Below are 27,357 nucleotides of genomic sequence, written 5' to 3' on the forward strand. Positions count from 1 at the left end.
GGTCAAACAATGCAGGAGTACTGATGGGAGAAAGCCTAGATTCCAATACCTAGGAAGTACATTTTGTCATCCTTCACCTGAAACAGATGCTCCTGCTGCCATGAGAATGGGAGGAGAAGCAACACTGGCAGTGAACCCACTCTAGTATGTAAAGTGAGATATCCCAGTCAGGGAAAGGGAGGAAGCACATGAGCAAATGCTGGGTTTGTGTGAGTTCCATGAGACTATCCTAGAGCAATTATGGATATACAGACTATGGCAGCCAGGTCTGTTTTTCCATGCAGACACAGTGACCACAGTCTAGACCACAAAGCTTTTAGGCAGGAATCCTCCTAAAGCAGAAACTTAGTATATCCAAATTCCCAGTTCTGCATTATTGCTGTACTTGCTGCCTCCTGGGTTTGTCATGATGCAATATCAGCAGGAAACATGACCAAATGGAGAGGGACATGCCCTTCAGTCCTGGAGAATAATGAGAGCTGCAGAGAAGAGGTACACAGGTGAAAAGCAGCAGCAGCAATAATGACAACAGGACCAGCCCAGGCATCGGATGCCTACATTGCAGTTTGCTTGTGAATTAGGCCAAAGAGCCTGCCAGAGCTGCAGCAGCTGCTGTGCAGACAATTGTACATCTCCAATAATTTCTTGTCTAAATCCTTAAGTATATATTTTTTATGGGGCTGCTGATGAGATTTTCTACAAAATTATGCTTCTGAGCCTTGAATGCTGTTTATTTGGCCTTAATTTTTTGTGCAACCTCATGTTTAATGGCAACCAGAGTTAAAGTCATGTTTAATAGCAACCAGAAAATTTTGTTTGCCAGTTGAAGGAGGTGGAGAGGGGAAGTGAGAAATCAAGTGAAAGAAGATAAATGCTATATGGATAATGAATCACAGAGAAGTTGATATTCTGAAGCATGGGCTGAGGAAGGGCATATGAGGAGGAGGGAAGAAAGTCCTATCCTGGGAGCACAGCTATCAACACAAAGCGAGTGGGCTTGAGAGGGATCTGAAAAAGAGTAAAGATGCCTGGGAAGAATAAGCAAATGTAGGAGGCAGGTTGGAACAAAAATGATAGTGCAAGTAGGAAGAGAAACAAAGGTGAGAAGAGTGGGTAAAGCATGGGGGTGAGCCAGGACAGGAAGAACAGTCACACAGGCACAGAGCAGATCTGCACTGAAAAGGCAAGATCTACCTCATTGCAAGGAAAAAAAGTGACAGCCATACAGCTGGGATTAACAGTGGGGATGGATGAGATGAGAGGTAAGATTTGATCCAGGAAGGAATAAAAAAAATTCCAGGCCCTGTATGCAGAGGGAATGTCTGTGAGTGCAGAAGGAGAGGAATTAAAATAGAGCTGGTAAGACCAGATCTCTAAAACACTCACCAGAGACTGGGCAACAGGAATGCCAAGGGTAAGAACATTCAGAGCAGGTGAAGGAGCAGAGGCCTGGGTGTGACAGTGTAAGTGGGTCTAGGAGCAGACTGAGATAGGAAAGGTAAATGGAACTGTCATTTCTACAGATCACAGAAGCAGAAAGTTTGCTGTTCCTCTTTCTCAGGCCTCGGTTTTGGCTGGTGCTGTGCAAAACGACAACAGTGTCACCCCATTTTTTTGACAACAGACAGAGGTGCCACACTGGCTTAGCAGGGACCTGAGCCACCCAAGTGTGAAAGGACTGTCACAGTGATGATTCTGCTCCAGTTCATTTGACTCCTTTGAATCCCAAAAATATCTGGAGCAACAATGGAATTTACCTCCAAAATACAGGGTGCCCAGAACAGCTTAGATCATTCCTTTCCTTAAAGTGAAGTGAAAAGCAGTTGGAAAACTCAGTATAGATGGAAAAGAGAAATAAAAACTCACTAAGCATGAAACATTACAGGATCCCATCTTATGAACAGAAAAGGTTGAAGTTTCTTTCAAATTTATCTCAAAATCTCCTTAACACTTATTTCTAATAAAGAAGTTCACATCTGAGTGTCAGCTCTTAGGGACTACAAAACATCTTGTACCTTCATGCAGGCAACTTATGCTCTTGAAAGGTACAGCTAGTGTTACAAACCTGCAATGGGATGCTCAAATGAGTTGTAAATAACAGTGAAATGAACTGCTGTGAAAGCTGGCTCCTGTTTCTTCCTAAACCCATGCTCAGGGATTGTGGTGAACAGCCAGAAGAGGCAACAAGAGAAATCAAGGCTGAAAATTTTAATTAGCAGGTGAAATAGAGCCAAAGAAATTGAATGGGGGAAAATTAGATATCCAGCAGGTGAAGGTTTTAGTGATCATAGGCTTTTTTGAAATATAACAAATAGCTTCCAAGAGCCAGTTTCTACTGTGCAGTGGGAACCACCTTAATCCCTCCCAGGACTATCCTGGTGTAGGAATCACATCACTCTGAAACTACAGAAAGCAGGCTCTGTCTAACATTTCATGTTGTGGGAAAAGAAACAATACATGCAAGGGAAGGAGCTGGACACTTCCAGGAAAGGGAGAAGAGTCACAGCACATGTGACAGTTGAGTTGACCTCAATACACAGAGTATCACCATACAATTACAGAAGGCTTTAAGTATTCACCCATACAGGTAACACCATCCCACATCAGAAGGCTTCAAGCACCTGCCCATACAGAGCAACATCACATCCCTTCAGAAGGCTACAAGCATCTGCTCCTTCTTGTTCTTTAGCCCAGCCTTTTATCCCCTCATGTTCATGCATGGCACCTGTGTGCCCTCTGTTCCCTTTGGTGGTTGGTCAGTGCCCCTGGGCACTCCATGGCTCATTGCTGTCAGTGCTGCTCACCTGCTGCTCACAGCTGTGCCCACTGGGGATGAGGCTGGGCCACAGCCCCACTCACAGTTGCCACAAACTGTACCTACAGAGAAGGAAGGTTTTTTTTGAGGTAACCAACAAATGTTGCTGGACATGTATTGGCTGAGATCATTCCTGTTCTCAGTCATAGCATTCTACAGAGGCCTACAGGTGAATTTGATAATCTCTCTAAAGAAGTTTAAAGGGAAAAATATGCAGAAAGACTCTGCATGGTAGTAATTTTTTAGGGGTTGCCACTCATTGCATTTTACCATTTGGTTCTTATACATTTACTCAGCATTTTGCTGTACATTTGCATTCACTCAAATAATGGTTAATAAGCCTTTAAATTACTATTTCTGAAGCAAGGGACAAAGTATACTTGACAGATCTTCCTGAGGACATAACTCTGGAGCAAGCCTGTGCTTTTTATGTACCATAAACTCAGAGTGGTGCCAGCACTGCTGCTGATGCCTGCCAGCCCTCACCCCTCCAGCCCTGCTCCCCATTCCCTCGCAGCGGATCAGCTGCCACACTCACATTCCATGAAATCTCCCGAGTTACCTGGCTGGCTGCACAAACTCAATTGAGTCTGTATCAGATAGAAAGACCAACCATATAATGCCAATGATCCTGTCTTGTTTTGAAACACACAGTGGCTTAGTAAAGGAATAAATTCTATCAGGCATCAGAGTTAGACACGTTTCCTAAATAAAGGATGGGCTTTCATTTTCTGTGTTAAAACTTAGGGCAGAACAGCCTCCCGTAGGGACAGCCAGGGTCTCTCATGTTTCTGTTATGTCTGTTTTCAGGTGCTGCCATAGTTTGGATTTCATAACTTACCCTGAGAACCCAGAGTAAATATCTGTCAGTATAATGAGATTAAGGCAAGAAAGAACAGGCAGCACATGCTATAGGCCTGTGCATTTGTACCCAAATTTGTATCTGCCAAACCTGCCATGACTCCAGTACAACACAAAAGCTGCCTCTGAGGCTTAGAAGTCCTTAAAAGTCCTATATGAACACAGCTGGTCTGCCCTGCCAAAGAAATAGGCAGGTGGCTTCTCTTAAAGGAAAGTATTTTTCCTGAAGACAAAATGCAACAGTTGACAGACTTCACTGAAGTACAAGATCAATAATGCCTAAAGAGATGGAAATAAGTGTTGATTGTGCAGTAATCATTAATCCTCTAATTTGTCTGGACTCCAAACCTCTGTCAAGATGCAAAGATTATAGAAAAACTCAAAAAACAGGAGGGCTAGAAAAAAGATGGGCACAGTGTAAGTTTAGGAAGGAGCGCCAGAGGAATGGGTTATGTGAACAATGGCACATATTTCAATATCTGGGGAGAACAGTCAAAGCAGGTTAGGTTCCAAAGAACAAAAGACAGACACTTCCTAAGCAAAACAAAAAGGCAAATCACTCATTCTCCATTTGTGAATTTTTAAAAGACTTACTACTTTGTTTGCCCTATTAATTAGCAAGGAGGGAGAGAGAGACAAGCAGGAAAAATAAAGAGAATTGGAAGTGTTCAATACCAAAACTAGATGGAAAGAGACAACATGGGACATAACTGTTTTCTGAGGCTGTTGGAAGCAGATGGGCTCCCACTGCTGCATCCCTCCAGCTTCCACTACAGAGATGCAAATCTTCCTCTCACCAGAGCTGCCAGGGAAGGGTCCATGTCAAGGGACTCCCTGGAGCACAAGAACCAAGAATACACACCTGAGGGGGGGAAATGGGAAACTGGGTGCTTGACAAGGCAGAAGCAGCAATGAGGAGAAAGGTGTTCAAGTTTGGGAGGAGGAGGAGGACCCACGTTTTGCAGGCAGTTTGTGAGTGTGCAGGATGGATTAACACAGCTGCAGCAGGTAGAGGTCTTTCACTAAGAATGTGTTCAATATGGCACTGCTCTTTGGACAGATGGAAGGGGGCTTATCTAGTCTAGAAAAGGAGAAATTAATTTGACAATCAATCATACTGGTACACATTATTTCACAATTCCTAATCTATGCTGGATCTAGGCTATTATGGAAAATTAAAACCTAAATACATTTCCAGTCATAATTCAAGCTACTTGTCTTTAGTAGAAAAAATACTTAATTTCCTGTTTTAAACATCATCATCTTTTTTCCTCAACAGCTTGGACTAGTCAACCATCAGAAATACTACATTAAATTATGGTGATGAAAAAAATATTTTGTTTCTCAACAATGGCATGAGATAATTCTGTTAATTCTTGTAAGAGTTTCCTACTGACTTGGAATCTTCATTATACAGCTGAGGCAACTGACTGCAATCTACTTTCTAAGCACTATCACTGTGTCAATTTGAGCCAATTCAGCTGTTTGTAATGCATATCATACATGTGTTATTTAACATTTTATTTCAAACTGCCTTTCTTGTTTAAGCACTAAATGTACTTAGAGAATTTAAGATACTGACCTGGGTATGTTTTTCACTGTATTTCAGTAGAAATTGTCAATGTTATTCTAAAATAAAAAATATTTTTTTCTGAGACAGGGAGCTTTCTAAACAAAATCATCTGCCCATAGACTTTCTATGAAACATTATCTCAGATTTCCCTGTAATATGAATCTTGCAGAGGGAATTCAGATGTTCATATGATAAAAAATAACAAATCTACAGTGACAACTAATGGTGATTTTCTTTAAAATCCTTTCTTGCTAATCTGATTTTAGAAGACTCTGAAGCACATTTCCAATTTTAAATATCTTAATATATCACAACCACTCCATTCTGTGAATATACAGAAGTAAGATCCTTGCAGAAACAAATCAAAGGCATCCACAAAGTATTTCCATATTGGTATCCCATGTGAGGGGAATAATGTAAGTCACATCCTCTTCTGATGCCTCAGTTGTCCTATCAGTAAAGTAATGCCTGCTAGTGATACTCTTTGATAGAAAGACTATTTACCAAGAAAAAGAATTTGAAAACAGTGATTTGCTTTAAATTTTTAAAAATATTTTACTTAAATCAGCACAATTATAGGTTCAAACCTTGAATCTGCAGTAAAACAGGCTGAGACCTTAATGAGTAACTCGCATGGGTTCACCACATACTGTCTACAAACACATTTGGGCAGTCCAGAGGCACATGTTGGTTGTCTCTTTCTTATTTTTCTTAATTTTTGAAAACACAGATGCCATTTACAGGTATGTTCAAGTACAGCATTCACACCCATTTACATCTTTAAAGTAAAACTCTCAATTATTCAGCATCTGCCACTCCAACATGTATAAAAAGTATCTTCTATTTAAATATAGGAGATAACATACTCTGCTGAAAGAGCAGTATCTGACATGAAATAGCTACATTTATATATTTATACACAAATACAAAGAATGATGCCTCCCAACAGCAAGGAGGCTGCACAAAACTGGTAAGTAAATTAAACTATTCCAATTTCCATAATTAACAAGCACTGTAGCACAGACTTAAATGAAATACCTCACTGTGAAGGCACAGCAGAGAAGCTCAGACACTCCTCACTGATCCCCATGTCTGGCATGCAGCAATAGAACAGGACACCTTTTAGGAAACTGGACACCTGCCTTTTATTCCACTACAATTCATCATGTCATGTCTTAAACACAAAATGTAACACAGCATTCTAAACTTCCCACTAGTTACTAGAACCTACAGATTTACAAACACCACCTTGGGAATGTATCATCCTCAAACACTTACAGGGGCTCCCTGAACTGAACAAGCACCAGGGGATACAGCACAACACAACCCACAAAGGACACAAGCACTGACATCAGTCTCACAGACGTCGTGTACAAGTTAATGCACATTTTGTTCCTTTTTCATCTCCTATCAGAACTACTGAAAGTAATTATTGAGATTGGCTGGAATATCTTCAAAATTTCTCACTCCAACAATACCCCAATATTTTGATGAATTTTCCATCCAGTGCTTTTGATTCCAAAACAGAAGTACAAACAAAACCTGAAAGACCTTTTTTTTTTTTTACATGAAGACATACAAATGTCCCTTTAATTTTCTAAGGGACATTTTTTTCCCCTTTTTAAATAAATCCACTCACTGTCTAAAAAGCTCACCTTTTAAATATCCTTTCCTTTTATGAATAACATGTTTGTTCACTCTGTGGTTTAAAGACAGGCATGTATCTGTTTATATCTGAAGAGACAAACCTCCCTAGGAATACTCATCTTTCAAATCCCTGAGTGACTCATGTCAACAGAGAGTTACAACAGGCATTCATAAAGCTTCTCTGCAAAGCAGGCAGATTCCCAGCACAGTCAGGTAAGTACCCATGCACCTATTTCAGTGCATTCTGGCAGTTGTCCTGAAGCATGCTTTAGGTCCAACAGTCTGAATTAAAGCACAGCTTTATTTTTACTCACTCTTTATTACTCTCTCTTCCCTTTGCTGGCCAGCTGAGCAGAATCAAACAGCCCAAGGTGCACCCTCATGGGGTATGCTCACATGTTCTCTCTCTCCCACAGCTCCCACCACCCAGGTCATGCAGCCAGCTCTTACCTCAATGGTGTACTGCTCAAAAATCCGGAGCTGAAGGAAAATGTCTAGCTTAATCTTCCTCTCATGGAAGAGCTCTTCCATCTGTACCTGGGCCTCGTCGAGCTGCTGGAGGACGGATTCGATGTGGCTGATGGAGCTGTTGTGGGGGGTCTTGTTGTTGGAAACGGCAGAGTCCCTGCAGCAAGGCAGAGGGCAGGGTTAAAGCTGAGCTTTAGGCAGGCAAAAGAGCAAGAGCTGCACATCTGCGATTCTGTGTGCTGCTGAGGAGCACACCCAAGCACAGAGGGCTGAGGGAAGGTGTGTGCAACACTCCTCTACTCACTGAAATCTAGCAGCTCCTGAGCTTGGCACAAAGTTTGAGCAGGGGGATCATCCTTTCTTGTGTTGGGGACACTGTGACCTTACACACTTGGGAGGGGCAGGGGAGGAGATGCACATCAATCTCTAGGGCTCTCTTGAGGAGACTGGCTGGCTTTAATGCTACAGGGTCACCCGCTCCTGCCTATTCTTACATCAAGCTGAGATGCTATTAGCCCACCTGGACCTTTACAAGTTAATTTCCTTCATTGCCTTATTACTTACAGACTAATTGAATCAGAATTATGAGTATTTTAGACCAATGGCTAGCAATGCCTTGGTATCCTCTGTATAATATAATACAGCAATGGATAGAGAATACAGTGCAAAAAATCCCAACACCTTTCAGAAACTGCAAGAGGGATCCTGACTTGTCTTTTCACTGAGGGAAGTGAAAGGAGATGTAACTGTCACAGGTCAGATACTGCTCCAGGTACATTTTCCATTTACAGGCAGCAGAAGGGAACAAACCCTTTACTGGTGGGCCAGGACCAAGGGGGAATTTGCTGTAGTTGAAAGCTTAGCATGGGTACAGGAAAGTCCTAACAGTTCCTTTTCTATTTGTGCTTTCATGTATATTAATAGGCTCACCTACAGTCTGCTATGTCTTCAGCAATTTTTTTTTTTTCAGTGACTGTTTTATGGATAAATACCATTTGCAGACATAAAGAACTGAAACTTAACCTGAAATGCTCCACACAAGGTCCCCCAACATTCAGAAGGGCCAGAATGGAAACTCTGAAGCTAAAATTTAATCTTGGCTTTGGCACATTGGCTAAAACAAGATTTAGATGTAAGTATTACTGATTTCCCTTGCTTATATGGGAATATTACACCAATATTTCTCTCTCCAGGTGTTATGGTTTCTGCCCCACTCTGTCTGTTTTCACATTCATGATGATCACAGGGTCTCTGCCTCCACATTAGAGCTGCACAGAGGAAGGAGGAATGAAAATAACTAGAGATTTGCAAACTGCAGCTTAATCTGAGGCTGTATCCAATCAAGTTCTGTTTCCTTCAGTCACCACCTGTCTTCTATAAAAGGACATGAAATAAGTCTTCACTCAGATGCAGGATTATTATTATTCATATATTATCTAAATTACTCAATGAATTATTCAAGACCGGTGTTGAATAATCTCTCACGGGATCTAGAGACACATTTAGGTTTAGAAATTCTTTTTCATTAAACATTTCACTCTTCAAGACACACTTGCATTTCAGTGACTGATGCAATACAAAAGTTTAAGAGTAGTACTCTGGTGGGGTTTTTTAAGTCTCCTTGGATAAGGCATTGACAACCCCTAGTTAGTGTGGTCTGAGAAAGATCTCCCTGCAGAAAAAAAAAAACATTTCTGAGATTGCATACTACTGTCACAATATTTCTTGTTCTGTCTAGTGATGAGAAACTCTGGGAAAGAATAAATATAAGACCCTTACTAATCTTTGAAAGGCTATGGATTGGAGTTTTAAAATTCAAAGAAATTATTGAAAAAAAAAAAACAAAATAAACTCTGAGGAAGATAAAATTGGACTCAATACATTGCCGCTGACTTTGTTTAAAACGAACACTGTGCTCCTAAAACCACTTTCAGTGCTTTCACTGGGAGAAAGCTCAATAAGAAATATCTATTATCTAAAGCTTAAATGATAAACTACTGCAAAAAAAGGCAAGATACCTAACTCTTCAATGGCTTTTTCTTTTTTTTCAGCCACAAACATTCCTGCTTTTCACATCTCACTGGAGCAAGTCATTGTTTTGCCTTTCACAGAAGACCAGAAATATTGCCCCCAGCAGCACCCCCGGAACTACAGTTCAAAAGCTTTGCTTGGCATTGACTGCTGGGAACAACGAGCACCTCAGTAAAGCACTGATAAGGAAGAGTGAAAAGTGTTTCTATGTGAACCATGACATGCACAGAGTTTCTAGGCAGGCCTGTTTTATTCTTGATAGGTGTGGCCTCCTGATGCAGTCAGTGAGGTCCTGAACACCTCATGTGAAGTGCAGTCCCAGGCACGGTATTTAGTTCAGGCAGATGAGCTTTTCATCACCTATCTGGAGGAAACAGAGTGCTATTACACAAATAATCTTCTCTAAATGAAAATCTATTCTCTCAAAGATAAGAACAAGAAATGTAAAACTTTCCAAAGCTCCAGTAATTTTATTGCTTTTAACCTGTGTTATGACATGTTTGATAAGAGCAGTGTTTTTCATTTTCATTGTTGTAGCATTTGCAATCCTCATCTATTCTTCATGGCAGGTACAAGGTGATCCACATTGAAATGCAATCCTGTGCTAAGGAAAGACTGCAGCAATTCTAGTTTTTCTCCTTTATCTGTTTGTTCTTTACCATTGCCAGCAGTGATGAAAGCTGGTAAGAGTGGGCACACACAGAGGGAGCTTCATTGGGTTTTTTTTTTCTGCACTGTTCTGCTTTGAAAGAGTCCATGATCACATTACAAGCTTTGCAGTTAGTCAGAGCCCTCAAATCCAGCACTTGAACCAGCTCATCTTGACAGCTCAGCACTGCAAACTTTTGTGTGCATTCAAATGTTTGGTATTAACTCCATCAGAACCAGGGGATCATTTTGCACAAATATGTTCACCTTGTTCCAGCTTGCTCACTGCTCAGAGCACAAACCAGGCCCCAAACCCAACTTTTCTTTGTTAAACACAGCCCCCACAAAACCTGCCTTGATATTTTGCGAACACTGGAGCATGACACCAATTTTAAAAAAGTCTCAAAGCTGAAACACTTTTCCAAGACTGAAGCTAAGAATTGACTACATTCCCATTAAGAAAAAGCTGCACCGCCTTGCAGTTCATCTCTTTCCCATGCTCCACTGACTTCTCAGCTCCAGGTACTACCCTGGCCACCCTCCACACTTCCCTTCTGACTCAGGTGCAGGCAAAAATCCTTTAGGCCAAGCCCACAACCAGAACCAGGACTCTTTAAAAATGTTCACACTTTCTGCAACCCCAAAAAACACTCCACACTCCACCTGATGGGTTTGTACAGGGTCCTTTTCAGGCTCTACTCCACAAGTGTTCACACTGAAGTGATGCCATTCCAATAGTTGGGAAGAATAACAAAAAATTTTTAACCCACAGTTTCACTGCCATTTTTTTTTAATCTCACAGAAATGCCCTAAACTTTGCAATCAATTTCTTTGCATAAAAGTAAGTTACCATGCAGACCTTTGACTGATCTGCTACAGCTGGCCATACACATTCTCAGCTAAAACCCCTCCCCCTCTGGCAGCTCACTTACCAAACCCAGCGTGTTTTTATCCTACTGATCTCACCAGCAAAGATGAATAGAAGGATGCAATGTCTACTCCTGATCTTTCCTCTCCAACTCTAATACTGGCAAGCAATACCACAATTCCAGTCCCTTGCCCTCCCCTGTGGCGTTGGCAAGTCACACAGAGCAAGAGCAGGCACCTCCATGAGCTCTCTGGTGTGGCTGCCCAGGGCTGAATGACAATCAAAACCTAGAGCAGTCCTTTCACATCTCTCATTATTTTTTTCTGACCCAGCAGAGAAAACTCTGCATCCAGGATGACAGGGAAAAGCTCAGAGGAAAGCTCAGCATAGGGCAGTAGTAAAACACTTAAGGACTTCAGGAGGGCTCTTAAGAGCAGAGCTCCACCAGAGCCCTCATTGTCCATTGCACTCCAGAGCATCTTGGGCTTTTCCTGACAGGTTCCTATCATGGCTCATGGTTTTCTGCATATCTCAGATGAGAAGTAAAGGCATCAGATTGGGAAAGTTCAGGGTGAGGAAGATGATGTCACTCTCTGGGACTGTCTGGTGAAATGGATAAAACCTGGGATGTTTGCGTATTATAATGTATACAGAACATGCACACTATGTACATGTGGGTAAGGGCAACCTGTAACAATACAAAGATCTAAATAATAAGTGGTGTATGGACTTGGTTCAGTGCCCAACAACATCCCTAAAAGGCAGGAAAACTTCACTGCTATCAACAAAGCTAAAAGCACAGAAAACCACTTTAACAACAAATAAGAGAGATTTCACAATTACAAATTCTCTATAAGCTTACTCTGCAAATATTCATTTGACAATACTTACAGATTGAGAAAGAAAAGAAACAAAAACATCAAATACCCAACAAAAACTGCAGCCTCCCCCCCCCCCCCCCCCCAAATTCTTGGGACTAGTCTCTTCATGTATTTTAAATTAGGTGAAAATGAACTGGTTTAATTCATAGTGCTAGTAGAAGAACCAGCAGTAAAAGAGCCTCTTTGACACCATGAATAACCCCCCCCACACACACACAAAGATAAATAGAAGGATGCTGCATGCAAAATGAAACAGTGAGGACTGTTAGACACGTGTGTATTTTATTAAGAGGAATACACTTACCCCACATCGGGAATAACCATATAAATCACAAGGCCTCAGTTCACAACCATTTAACAATCTTCTATAAATACCAGCTAAAAATATTCACTTCAAACACATTTGGTTCCATTCACTTCCCAGTGCCTATAAATAATCTCTCAGTCAAACAGGAAACCAACACTGATCCACAGACTACTCTAATCAGTCCACACAAATCACTCCCTGTAATTTCAATAAAACACTCAAAGGATTTGAAGAATTATAAATAAGCAAAGAATTAACAAGCTCTCCCAATTGATCCTAGCTTGCAGTTCCCTATTTAGGCACCCCTAAAGCACAGCATGCGTCAGATTTCTCAACACCTGTACCCTAGGTGGATGCTTACCTGAGCTGCTGGATTAGATCTTCCCCTTCTTTAATAACATTGAGGGTAGCATCCAGGGTGGCTGTTTGCTGCTGCTGAAACTGCTTGATAAGCTCCTGAACTGCATCCACAGAGTCAGCACAGACATCCTCTAAGAGCTCCTTCTGCAGATCTTCCATCCATGTCCACAGCTGGGAAGAAGGGGAGGGAAATATAAATCAGAGAGGAATTGAGATTTAACCCTTTTGCACTCTAATTCCAGATCAATAGGCATTAACTCAGGCTGCATGTTTCACAGGAAAACTGACCTAATATTTGTAAACCCAAAAAGATACATTTGTTATTGATTCCATTTAAAGCAAAAAAGTAAGAGAAATATAATATCAGATAGTTAAAAAAAGACCCAAACAATTCAATTTTGTTTATTATACAGCAATAACTAATTATTTTATTCTGATTAATTCTTTATACTAGTAACAAATTAAAATCTCCTACAGCTGTGATAACCTAACCCTTTCAGGAGCTGAGCACTATTAGCTGCTATTATTTCACATGCAGCTGAAGCCTGTTGCAGGACAGACCTACAATCTTTGGTATGTGTGCATGGTACTGACTGAAGTCTAGCTGTGCCTGCTCAGCTATGCCTTCCCATGGGCTGAGGTTTTGGGGTTTCTTTTTTTTTTTTTTTTTTTCCCAGTACTTAAACCCCCTCCTCAAAATGCACTCAGACGCTGTATTCTAACTCTGGGAAAATCCAAACATAGGAGACAGCAATATCACTAATCGACCCCATGAAGATCCATTAATTTTGAATAGTCCTGACTACCAGTTTTAAAGCCACAATCACAGCAACAAATCACTGCAAGTGCTTGGATGAGAATTTCCAGCCAGCTGTTCATCAGAGGTCTGGACAGGGGCAGGAATGCCCCAGCAGCCTCTCACTGGCTGTAAAGGCTTAAAGCGAACAGAGGTTTCCCCTTTAAGCTCCTGCTGAAAAGTGAGTGTAAAATCGCACCAACCGAGCTGGCAGCCTGCCCGCACACCCTAATGACTCCACCAGAGACTCTTTTCTGTGCCACGCCTGCCCCATTAACCCGCGTTTTGCTGGGGTGGGCTGGAGGAGCCGCGCAGCACCAAGAGGGAAACGTCAAAGGATGCGGGGCGGGATGCGGGGCGGGATGCGGGGCGGGATGCGGGGCGGCCGCGGCTCCTCCCGCTGTCCCAGGCACTGCAGAGCTTTGTCCCGCAGGGACCTTGGAGTGAACATGCAGCAGAGGAGGACATTGTGTGTGGGTGGCAAAGAGCTGGTAAAAATGTTTGTGTTCAAAACGAGTTGCACTGGATCCCCATCCTGCTTCATTTCCTCTGAGACTGTGAATTCAGCACGTCCACATGAAACCAGGGGAGGATGGGGATGTCTAAAGCTCCAGCTGCCAAAGCTTCTCACAGCCAGAACCCACACCTAAGGCCAGTCACTAAATGCTACACTATACACATGCTACAGACTTCAAGGATATTACCTGGCCCAAATCAAAATCATCAAAATTAGAAGCTGTCCCAGCACACTCATGATACCAGAAAAGGGAGAGCCCAGTGCCTTTTGCTCTGTCCCCACCTCTGCTACTGAGTTCTTGCTTGAGAGACTTACAAAAACAAGTATTACAACATTTGCCTTACTTGTAGGTTTTTCAAAGTCAGCTTTGAATATTTTGGGTAAATGCCTCTGTTTATTCATAAATATTATAATCATAATGGCCTGCCCAACTACTGGCCTGAAACAGAATGTCTTTGCTTGGGATATTTACATATTTTCACATTCTTAGGAAAAAGGCAGAATGTAAAAGGGGAACTATTAATCAAAGAAACAAATGTAAGTGACTAGGCATGAGAAATAAGTGAAAAAATGAAAACATATTTAATGAGCCAAATAGAGCTTTTTCAGTTGTGGTCCGAGGTCCATGTGCTGAACTTTGGGAAGCTACCATAAAGGAAAATGCATTAGTGCCTTTATATATTAATTATATTGAGAATCAACCAGTGTTGATCCAATCCCTACACCCACTCAAAGAATAGGGGCAGCTGGACCAAAGCAGACAAGGACCAGGTTGTTCAGGAATATTACTTCTGCTTATCAGATCTTCAAGTAATAGAGCACTTGGTAAATACAGAAAAATAGATGTGTATATAAACAATCCTTCTGTTTTGAGGTGGGAAATCCAGTAGTTTTTTTAACTTCTTTCAATTCTTAGTCCTTTTTTCAACTTAAAAAGATCAGAGAATTTTCTTTATAAAAATGAAAGTGAAATTAGGAATTTTGTTCATTGTTAGTTTTGTTCCTTCAGAGGAAAATCCTGTGCTCTAAAGTGTCTCCAGAACCCAACTTTTCAGAAGGAGCATCAGACATTTAAGATCTTACTTCACTTTTTGAGTAGGCTTCTAAATCAGTTTCAAAATACTTAAAATATAAACTGTATTGTATTTACTTGGACTCAAAACACTCACTAATTTCAGAGAGCACTCAAATTTATTAACTCATATTAGCTTCACATGTTTCCATTAATGACCTCTGACTGTAAGGATTTGCATATAAAATCTATCAGAATCTAGGTCATCCTTGACTCGGAGGCCTTTAATCCTTTAGACTCCACCAATCCCTGGAAAACCCTAATACAAAGAATCAGCCAATATTAATAAGATTATAAAGATCTTTCAGGAAAAATTCACAACAGGAATTTGATTCCAAAACCTCCTAGGTTATGTGCTACAACTAAAAGCACCTGAAATAAATTGCTGCCGTGCCCCACTTGTGAATGCCACAGCAGTGAAAATACCAATTCCATGTCACTGCAACACCAGTTAGAACAGCTGTTAATCATAAACAGAAATGACATCCTGATCGTCTCTGCTCAGGAAAATCAGTCCCTCTTAGGGCCTGATGTTTCATTCCAATGCAAGTATTTGACCGATTAAAAAAATCCTGACTCTTAAAGCCCCAAATCACAGGATACCTTGTGCATTTCCAGTCCATGCTGTGACCTACTCTAAGCTAGATAGCTTAGACCAAAGAAACTGTTCCCATTAAAATCTGACATATTGCACAGCACAACTTTCATTTCATATTTGCAGAAATTGACTTCTTTTATTCTTAGCCTGGACAAAATTTGTGAGTACTTGTCCCATTCTCATACATATTTCAAACTATTACTAAGGTACCACTTGCTCCCATACAGGGGATGTATGTAGATACATGCAGATATTCCAAATATAGAGGCAGAATTTCCACATCCACCTGTGGTAACTTTCACTACGTTTGCCAGTCATGCATGTGTCCAGAAAAGGAGACAACCTCTGCATTATGTTACTTAACAGGTACTAAACAAGAAATACAGAATCCTAGAAATCAATACAGAAGTATCAAAAAAGTAAGTTTTGTTCTTCCTTCAACTGATCTATGCTTAGTGGTAGCACCTGAATTCAGTCTGTGAGAGATCTGAGTCAAATCTGATTCATGTAAACTTACATGTAAAAATGTCACAATTGTTAGCTACCAGAAGTCTCAGGTAAGTACCTATCCCTAAGCCATTAATGCTGAATGTCCATAGTGACTCCACAACTGAAGCTGTATTTTACACAAGACACCTAATTGTCCTCTGATTACTAGAACAGTGGGAAAGAAGAATGACTCCCCTCCTTTCCTTTGGGGTAGCATCTGGCACCCCTCATACATTTTGAATACTTTTGCATCTTTCTTGGATATGAAACACTGGCAGTTTCTCTCCATCCAAGAGACAGCACAGCTTTTTATTCCCAGTTACTTCATCTGCTGAAATACCCTTCATTTTGCTCAATTAGCGAGACCCCTTAACTTGAGGCCTGAAGGACACCTGTACCTGCACCTAAAATTAATGCTTTTCACTTAGAAAAAGGAACCACTTAAAACAAAATCTAAAACATAAAGAGATTGCTAATAAAATCTTGTCTGCATGATTGGAATAACTATTAAACACCCAATGCTTATATGCTGCTATTTGTAAATGGCAGAGATGAGTTATAATCCACTCAAAAGCAGTTTAAAAGCACTGAGTTACGAGAGCAGTGCAAAGAACCAGTTCAGTCCAGGAGATTTACTGTTGTACAGCATTTTTGCCAGTCTTCAAAACAAGGATGCTAATGGAAACAAGCAACTTCCCAAGGTGTATGTTCTGCCCCTTTACTATGTCAGAGAAGCATCATGTATTGCAGGGCAGGCCCCCAAAGAATGCTCATGGCAACTCAGGAAGGGAACATTCATCACAACAACGAAGACTAGAGCAGAATGCAGAGGAATTCAGTCACATCCAGGGACCCTGCTGCCACTCCATAAATTGCCATGTGAGTGTTCAGAAAACCAAGGGCAGGCTGAAGAAAACTCCCCAAAACACACAAGCATCAACCCTATTTCCCTCTGCTACTATGCCAGGCTTATACAAGACTATTCTATGGCAATAATATTTAGCTTTGTCATGATATGCACTAGAAAGTCACACAGATCCCAAGTTAGGTTAAATTATGGCAGAACTTTAGTCTGTTAAGGCATCTGTTCAAATGCTGTTGTGCATCCAGCTTGACTGCACAGCCTTTAGTAAATTGTCCCCACACCAACGATGGTGAAGATAAAACTTTCCAGCACAATTAACCTTCATCAACTGGTTATTTATTCACACTTAGAATGCATCCAGCCCTGTTTCATTTAAAAGAACTGAGAGTTGTTTAAACTGGAAGCATATTTCAGCAATATTATCTGAAGTCACATTCAGGCTCTCAAGAAAATGTCAATAGAAACACAGGAAACAAGGTCTGTAATGATGAGCTGCAAAGTGACCTCATGCCACCAGCAAAGTGTCACATAATGGCAGCACACCTAATAAAAGGTGACAGGATTGGATATGACCAGATACTACATATGAAATGCCACAACTTCCATGGTAAGACACAACTCATGAGACTCCCTGCTGCAAGACCTAATGTTGTCAGATACCACTAAACTGGTTGGGAAGACAAGAGGAAAGGGAACATTCTGTGAAAAAATTGATCTCTCCCTAACCTCTTTCTTGTTTTTTCCATTTCCTCGCCAATTTCTTGACATTTATCCTTGGCTGGGATGCATCTGGTGCTTCTGTATGCTCAGGCTTTTTAATTAGTAACCTTGCCTATAGCAAAAGGATTTGCACTGCCTAAACATCTGATGCTTTTTCCAAGTCCTGCATGGACCAGATTGATATAGCACAAAATAATCTCCTCTCAAGGGAAACATGATTTGGGTAGCTAGGCTTATGTCAAGGAGTGTGTAGATCCCCAGTCCAAGGTCATGTAAATGTAATTCAGGGACTATTTGATCTAGAAGAGAAAATTGATTTATAACTGAAAAATAAAATGTACACATTCTACGCTTCTTCTGCCACCATCATGAGTTGTAGAAACATGTTCCTCTTCTCGTATAATTTTAATATGCAATTTATAATTAGGAATCTGGTTGTAATTAACTTCAGTAACTGCAATAATCAAATTCTGCACTTGATCACACTGGCTTAGAAAAGTTCTTCCCACATTGGAAGATTTACTCAGTTTTACAGCAGTGTTATACAGTACAGTTTGGTGCAGGGGAAGCTTCCCACGCTACAAATGCAGCAATCTACTAAAATAAACGCAGGTACCCTCACATTCTCCTGTATATTGTTCACTGGTTCTAAACATCACTTCTCAAATGGAAGCTGCAGCACCTCTTCCCTCTGTGCTTTTTCCAGTGACTGGCTGTATCTGTCACTTGCAGTCTCACCCTGATCTGCTGCTTTGAGCCTTTTGTGTAACTTTGTGCACTGTGCCCTGGGAATTGCAAAAACAAATAATTTGTGACAATTCTGAATCATTCTGAAGCTTGCTAAGGACTGAAAAAACTGCACGACTTTTCTTTAACCAGTCAGTCTGGTTGGATCCATTGACTTGAGCCACGCCACTGACACAATCTTCAACTAGTACTCCAGTGCATAACTAGTACTTAAGGTGAAAGACAGAATGTGTCCTTTGTGTGATGAGTGAATTACGGGAGTGTACCTGTATGGCTTTGAGAAGATTTACTCAGTACACAGATTATTGCAAGCTGCCCACTCTGTTGCCTTTGTACACAGCACTGAAGCCCACGCACTGGAACTGGGAGAAGCTCATCTTCCTCAGCTTCAGGAAATTAGAACGGGTGGAAATGTGTCTCATAAAAATGCTTTATGAAAGTTGGCACATCCTATTTAAAGATGCAGCATGAACCACTGTTATGTGGAGAGTGAGGGAAACAGGCTGGAGACCCATTTCCACAACATGCAGAACACATGCAAGGGCCTCAAAAGCCAAGGAAAATATTTGAGTGGAACCATTGGTGTGTAAAAATGCTGGTGAATGGCCTGAAAAATGTGGATAACAAAGTATGAACTTAAATGAAGGCTACAGGAGTCCTTTGGCTAGCACATGGTGGAAAGAAGTTCTCTGACATTTGGTTTATGTAGCTGCATTTACAAGCATTTAATTCTCATTACTTTGATTCTGTCTCTTTTATCAATCTTTTGCCACCACAGATGGCAGAATTTTATTCAGCAGTGGCCTGGCTGTGCTTCAAACTCCCCTGCTCAAGAGCGGGATGTGCTGCCAGCATACCACAGCTCTTTTCTTTCCCAGCTACTTAATCCTTCATGAAAATCTTGCTTCTGGGCACCAAATGGACAGGAAAGAAGGGCATCCTGTGCCATCCCAGCTGTCCTGGTTCCTCAGTCCCAGATAGCTTTACAGACAAGATTTAGCTCTGCAAAAAACATCACCAAAGTTAACAACTGGTGAATATTGGCATTTTGGCCCAGGCCACACTCTACCCTCTGGAGCTGGAGGGGGATTTGTTTTTATTTTGCTGCTTCATGGTAATTGATTGCTGATAACCCAGAGGTTACTTTGATATAGCTCACACAAAATAAACACATTTTATACCAGCATAGCCCTCTCCATATCTACAATTATCAGAATGATAATTGGAGAAGAGAGATGATCTGCCTTCTCCAAGGAATCTACCACCCAGGCAATGGAGACACACAGGTTACTGTATGGGCACTTCTGCCAGTTCACTTCTATCACATTCTCTAATTTCTGCCTGAAAATTCACCTCTGACAGGAGTAGGAGAATATTTAGGAATTGAGTACTTATTAAAAATACCAAACAAACACAACAAAACAGCATTTACTTAGAATCATATAATTACAGAATCCCTGAAGTTGAAAAAGACCTTTTAAATCACTGAGTCCAACCATCCATCTAGCACCATCTACCACTGCACAGATTCAGCTCCCAGCAAAAATCATGGTCATACTAAAAGGAGGCTGAAGTCTAAAGTTTAAAGTTTCACAGCTCTGCTGTGAGAGGAGGACAGATATTTTCAGAGTCTGATGTTACATGCTGTTGTGCATCTATTTCAACTGTTAATATCATTCCAGTGACAGACAAAATTTCTAGCTTTTGAACAAGACACATAGTGCTTCATTCTAACACTGAAAATTCTGGGGTATGAAGTGGTGTGAATATGTGAATATTCACTCAGTGAACATTTTACATGCAGTAAACCAGTTTGGGTCATTATAATGTTTTATGCTTTCGTCTTCTTTTTTTTTTTTTTTTTTTTTTTTTTTTTTTTTTTAATCTGGAGATAATATGAAAAAAGGAACAAAAGTGCTGTCCAGGACAGCAGTGTGTAAGACAAACACATGTTCAGAGAACAAGACTTTTCAGAACTTCTAGAAGTTGCCAGCAAGTGGAGTTGCTAAACTGATTATCCCCTGCATCACAAATCTTTATTATACAGTGTTCAATTGCTCTGGAAAGTCAATATTAGCAGTAAAAGTCAAACAACAAATTTTTAAGTTCAGTAACATTAACTTTGATTCCTGTGTCAATTCACAGTGAGTAACAGGATTACAGGATATATCCCAGAATCACTGTCATGTTTGCTCCGTGATTAACTTTGATACATTCTGTCAACTCTTCTGATGGGAGTCAAGAGCAGCTGACCTCAGCCCGCTGAGCTTTGTGCTCCCTGTGTCCCAGCAGCTCTGCCTCAAAGTGAAGAACAAGCCCTGTCAGAATTAGTGATCTACACTGAACAATCTCCTAATCACGATATTCAACTCAAGCAGAGAAAGTTTAATTTCACAGGTCTTGGTTATCAAACAAAATTAAGTTAGCAGTGCCTGCAATAAAACACTGTTACTGTTCTTGACGGATAGGGTAGCCCCACTCCATTTCCCAGCTGAGTAACCCCACTGATGTCTGTGGGGTGACCAAGGTGACCTACTGACCATAAATAATATAGCTTATAATACAGGAAGCTGTCTGACACCTAATCGTCCAGGTCTTAGCTCTCACTTTCTCATGCCCTCATCAGACAAGATTTTCAGAGTGAAACTTTCCATACCAGGTGTCTGCCTAAGGCTGAATTTGATGAATTTTGAGGTGAAAGGGCCAGAATGAGAGAAAGGGACAGAAAAGGTACTTTGCCTGTGTTAGTTTTATTTCTGTTCAAATGAGATGCTCCAGATCCTCCATGCTTTTAAGCAAGGGTTTGAAATTTTGCAGGGCTTAGCCTTGATGTCAAGAATACACATTATGTCATTCATGTGAACATTTACCCAAATTTGGTCACTCAGAGGACCTCTGCCAAGTTCCAGTTTGCACATGTTCATAGTAACCTGTTAGGAATCTGGCAGTTCTTTTTTCTCAACATTAAATATTTTCTGAGTATACTCAACCCCCACTCTGTGGGCCAGGTAGGTTCCACATGGAAGTGCCTGCCCTGAGCCTTCTGACACACTAAAGAACAACAAAGGACAGGGCACAAGATCAGAAAACACAATTCTCTATCTCTCCATTTTTTTCATGCTGGACTCAACACAGAACTGGTAATCTGAGGCCCATTGAAAAATGAGAAATCTATAGAGGTGGTAAGACATGCTTTTCATGCCCCAAAAAACTACTGCAGAACCGTTTTATAGTTTAGTTAAGACCCATATATTATAAAACAGTTCTAAATTCAGTGAAGTTTCTTCTCATTCTTAAGTTAGCAATTGCATCACCAGCCAATACAACAAGTAACACAACCTAAGTCATCACTTAACTATGCAAGAGGATTTAAAAGTTTTTAGTGATATAGAAGTTGTCACAGCACTCTTTCCTGTCTACATTTTAATACTTGGAAATGTAAAATACACTGCAGAACCTTAAGTATAAAACTGCGAGACACTAAAGTATTAAGATTCAGATAATGAATTGCAAGATGTTTTTCTTTTGTCTTTGAGGATTTTGAGTCTTCAGGGTATGATTTTATGACATCTGCAACCTCTTCTCCAGGAAGCTCAAAAAATATTCTCTTTTAAACAAAATCAAATGCCAGCTAAGAATACTCTATCATCATTTGATCCTAAAGCTGAAAGTTCACAGAAAAACATCAACTATCATGAGATTTGTGATAAAAGTGCAAGATCTGAAAATCCTGACAATAATTGATTCAGATTTGAAGAAAGAACCTAAATTCAATTACACTTAATCCTGAGAGAAATTATTCAGGTATGAGTCTGTTGAATGCATTTATGCCAGTGATAATAATTTATAACTTCACCCTGCCATACAGATAATTGGATTTGATTCCCACGGTACCAGGTTTTACACCATCAGAAATGCCTTGGTCCAAAAGGATACAAAAATATTGACTGCAAACTAGAAAAGCATAATGAATGCTACAGGACAGTGGGACTCACAAAATCCTGTTTACAAGCGTGGCAATAGGACACCTACATTGCTCAAGAGTTATGCCCCCAACAATCACTTATAGGGCTGCTTCTAATTTATGCCTCTAAAGTGTTATTACCACACCAAAAAGTCCTCATTTCAGTCTATTGTAAGTATTGTTCAGTAATGTCACTTAAAAAAACCCATCAAAATTATTGTTATGCTTGATTGACTTTTTTTGATATTCCTCCAAATGTATGAGTCAGTGTTTAGCAGAAGGTATCTTTTTTAATGCTTTCACATGAAATAAGCAGTGATTCAAGTCTACTGTAGTATAGAAAAGCCACTCTGAATTTACATTACCCATGGGGTATCTACATTTAAATGACTCCCTAATTCAACACTACCTATTGTCCTGAAGAAAATACAGGAAGACTGACTACAAAAGGAAATATTTCTTTGACAAGAGAAAAAAAGTGGGAGCAGTTAAAAGTTTCCCAGGTGGTGAGAATCTGGGCAGTTGCATGTGGAGATGAAGAGGTGGGCAGAGTAAAAGTGAAGGAGTGAGAAGTTCACAGTCAATGAACTCATCCACACCTGGGAATTACCACATCAGAAATTCACATGTCATCTGTGCTAGGAAGACTGTCAGAAGAAACATGTTCATTGCAGGAAGATCTTTAGAATATTTCCGAAAAAAGAAAAAGTGTCAGTAAGACCAATTCATTCTACTTAATTTACCCTTTCACCAGTTGTGTCTAATCAATAGATTAATACAACATGAAATAATGAGAATTTGTGAAGCTTAGATGAAAAATGCATCTAGGCCATAGTTTTCTGCACCAGGGCCAAAAAGGTATGAAGGGAACTTTTTTTGCATTTCCGAGTACGTAAGAAAAAGAGCTGCTCATAGTTTAAGAAACAGTTTCAAGAACTACAAAGGATGAAGTTAATAATGATAGGTATTATTAAGTAAGTGATAACATCTTCTAGAATAATACAAAATATGTCAGGTGTTAAAGAGGTTAACATGCAACCAAACTGCTTCTCTGCACTCCAAGACACTCCCAGGGGATGGGTTTGGATGGTCATAGCAAGTCCAGCCCCAGGCCCAGCATGGCAGGTAGGAGGACAAGGGATGGCTGTGTGAGCACAGGACTGGACTGGCTCCTGGTAAACACCAGGAATGGATCTCAGATCTCCCACTATTTTACTGCTTCTGCAGCAAAAGGATTCTTTGCCTTGAAATCTCCTGATTTAAATTGATCTGTTATTATTTAAATTTACCTGTTTTATTGTTAATATTGAAGAATTACAATTACATTGGTTAACTTGCCATTTTACAATACACAAGAAGGGCCAAGCAAAGCCAACCAATGACTCATTTCTACCCAAGCCGATCTACAGCATAAAAAGGTAAATGCAGATATAAACACATGCGGAGGGTCTCCTGTTGTAACTCTTTGCCCTTTACACCAATTCCCCCCAGGCAGTCTTTTGTTATTTCACTGTGCCTGTGGGGATTCCCACAGCTGCCAGACAAACACCAAATCTTGGAATTGAATCCTCTCTGCAGCAACTTCCTCACTTAACAGTTTTGGCAAAAAAACCCAAGATACTGAGTTGTGTGGGTTTCACCAGTGTAGAAACACATCACTGAAGAAGTCAGGTGGCGGTACACAGTGAAAATCACTGAACCTGCAGAAACTCAGTGTTTGGCCTCTACAGGAGTGAATTAACACGGAATTAAATAAATGAAAACTTCCTCTTGCAGAGCTCCTGGGCATCCTCAGACTTTGGGGAACTTGTGGAAACTGAACAACTTTATCAACCCAACCCAATGGCTGTCATTCTTGATGATGGACATGGGTTTCTGTGTCCACCCTGACTTTGCTGTTGTCCCAGCAATGCTACAGCTCTCTTGACTGTCCCTCTGGAGAGGGAGTCACAGAACCATAGAATAGTTTGAGTTGGAAGGGACTTTTATAGGAGAGAGGCACCCAGAGTCAGTCCACTATGGATTGCCCTAAAAATTACATTAATTAATTACTGAACTTTCCAAAGGCATCACAGAACCAGTCTGTCTCACAGAAAAGCATTAATGAGGCAAATACTTAGCATTTACTCTTAACATCTAGAGAGCAGCATTGAAGCTAGCACAGAAGACTATTTTTTAAAACTATTTTTAAAAAATGTTAATTTTTAATACATCTGCATTTTTATTCACCAAAACAGAGCTCATTAAAACCAGGTGTGTAGAGCATGCAGACTCCCCTCTTATTGAAGAAGAACAGGAGTTTCATACAGGGAGGCTTTATTTCCCAAAGCCAAATTAGGCTACACAATACCAGTAACTATCTTTTTTTTACTAGTCATCACCTGCATAGGTGAATCAAGGTTAATCACAGCAGGAAACCGTTATGAAATAATTTTTACAGAGGAAATAACCAATTAAGTTTCCCCAGTGGCAAAGCAACATACCTGCAAGTGTTCGAGCAACTCTGGGAACAACAGCATTATCCACAAGCTGAAAGTTAACTATATTTTAATATATTGCAGAAGCAGGATGTAAAAGAAAAGCCTTCACGTACCAACAACTATAACTGTAAACTCCATCTTCCATACAAATATAAATAAATGTGTGCATGTACCTTCTACTTCAGGGGCTCCCCAACAGGCTGAAGCCTGACACATGCAACTTGTTTGTAACATGTAAATCAAGAAGCAGAGGCAAAGCTTTCCTGATCAAGTGTACTTTCACAAACAGATGCTGCAGAGCATGAAAACATCCATCCTGACTAATTCCACCTCTCTCAGCAGAAGCCCTATCTTTAAAAGTCACTCACCACTGAATGGCCTTTGGACTGCAGAAAATGTGAAGTATGCTTTAATTACATCCCCAGTGGCCTCCCATTTGATGTCCTGTCCACTGCATCTCCTCTGGCAAGTCGGCCTTATCTCTGGATATTTTTCAATTACACTAAACAACATTTATTCAAGTCCTCACTGATTCACTGTATCAGTGTGTGGCTGTTTTTTCTTTTCCAGTTGTTTTGAAAAGTCAAGTCTGCCTGATTAAACAATGTAAGATTTCTAGTAACACATAATGATACTGGATACATTAATTAACAGTACATTTAAATTGAATCCTCACAGGATCATGCTGCTGGCATATTTATACTTAAAGTGTTAATATCAATTAATGTTCTTAGAAGAGAATTCTTGCTTTCTAACAATACATTCTAGTTGTGATTAAGCACCACTCGAGATGGTGGCGCTATATTTTAGTGTACTGTAACATTCATATGTTTCATTCACATTTTATTTCCTCTTTACAACATTTACTCATATACATGAAATGAACCGGATAATATAAGCCCTGCGTGGTGAAAATCCCTTTTCTCTGTTATCTAAGTTTTCAGAGACAGCCTCTTGCAGCACTCTACAATACACAGCAAAATTCCCTCGTGCACCTCTTACCTCTTTGGTGTGGGTATGGAAGGAGACTGACATGTCCAAGAGAAGTTTCCTCTGTTCCACCCTCCGGACAAAGTCCTGAATCCGAACTTCCAGATGCCGAGCTGCTTTATAGATCTCTTCAGGGTCACATTCCCCAGTCTGAGCCAACTGCTCTGCAGCCTCCAAGAGCTTGTCTGCATTGGTGTACGTATTCTACCAGCAAACAAAGCAAGAAACACAGTATGAGTAATACACTGTGGCAAGTAAACCCCTGAAAGAGGCTGTTTATCCTTAAGGCATGAAAGCAAGTGATTACCAGAGTTTTAAAACAATAACAATATTTCCTAGTGGCATTGCCATCTGTGAAAGGAGAATGTATAAAGCCACATAGACTAATGCCTGAGTACACATGAAATGATTTCTTATTTGAAACACACCACCTCAACCCAATCCTGCCAGGCACAGCAATAGGACTTCCCATTTGTTTATTTCCAAGTTCCCTGCAATTTCTCAAAGATAATGGCATGAAGCAAATGGGACTCACCAGCTCAGAAGGCTACAGTGCCTCACGAGACACGCAGCCACCAGCTCGCTGCAATGGCCTCCCAACTGCTCTCACATTACAGCCTGTAATCACGTTAGCCAGAGATGTCTCAGCCCCAAGAAATATTTGCCTCTCACTGGCTTTTGTGAGCTAGACCATATCTTCAAGCTCCTTCTATGTTTTTTTCCTCTTGTCTACTGTTCTGCATCATATTTCCAGATGGAGTGAGTCCATGTGATTTGCTTACAGCTGCCAGTATGTAATGCTCAGTTCCAGTTTGCCCAGGGCACGTACCTGCCCTGCATTATACAAACATTTGAATGCTGCATTATCCTGAATAGATTTACCCTACAGCCACGGCTTTTATGGTATGAGGTGTAGGACTCCTGCTTCACAGAGGGAGAACTGAAGAACCCAGAAGCAAATTAATGTACCCAAGACATACCAGACTGTCAAGTAAGAGAGGGGAACTCCATCCAACTTACCTCAGGTTTCAAGCTACCTGCCCATCCATTCTCTCTCTTTTTCACATCTCTGGAAAACACCACTCAACAAATACACCAGAGAGTGTCATGAATAACAGGAGAAATGGAAAGTGAGTGCAGCCATCTTCTCCAGAACCATGCAGCTATGCCTTAGTCAGCTATGTTTAGGCAAACTAAACAGAGCCAGCCCTTGCTGTCATTCTTCACTCAAGATAAAGCCAATAGCTCTTTGGTATTCAATACTTAACAAAAATAAGGAGAGACAAAGATATCAGCTTCAGGGTGTTTCCATTACTGGGCTAGATCTTTGGAACTTCTTGGAATCAGCTTGAGACTGCTATCATTGGGATTTTTAACCTCTGCTTCAACAGCAGAATTGTAGCACCTTCCTTGTCAAAATCCTCCTCAGTTTAAAAGTGCATTAACTTGATGCATATATACAAAATACCTCTAACACTGTGGACACACACACATTTCTGAGCATTACATGAACACTATCAAAAATAAAAGCCATGGATCATACCATGTTGTTCCTACTTAGATAATATCCTGCTGCAGTCAACAGTTGTTTTTTTGAGAAAATGTTCAATACAGAGATGGAACACTGACCTCCAAGTTTAATGGGGGAACATATTTCCAG

The 27,357-nt window shown here is 40.6% G+C and overlaps 1 protein-coding gene across 16 annotated transcripts in view; it reads right to left on the reverse strand.

Moving 5' to 3' along the window:
- The window catches only part of KALRN (kalirin RhoGEF kinase), a 467,424-nt gene that overhangs the window by 166,828 nt on the left and 273,239 nt on the right, over nt 1-27,357 (reverse strand). For all 16 annotated transcript variants that reach the window (XM_030277125.4, XM_030277127.4, XM_030277129.4 and 13 more), the window contains 3 exons: nt 25,710-25,901; nt 12,461-12,630; nt 7,347-7,521 (listed from right to left, as the gene is read on the reverse strand). In XM_030277125.4, the coding sequence (XP_030132985.4) occupies nt 7,347-7,521; nt 12,461-12,630; nt 25,710-25,901 (537 nt within the window). The remainder of the gene's footprint in view (nt 1-7,346; nt 7,522-12,460; nt 12,631-25,709; nt 25,902-27,357) is intronic.

The sequence above is a fragment of the Taeniopygia guttata genome, chromosome 7 (assembly GCF_048771995.1).
Source record: "Taeniopygia guttata chromosome 7, bTaeGut7.mat, whole genome shotgun sequence".
Classification (NCBI taxonomy): Eukaryota; Metazoa; Chordata; class Aves; order Passeriformes; family Estrildidae; genus Taeniopygia; species Taeniopygia guttata.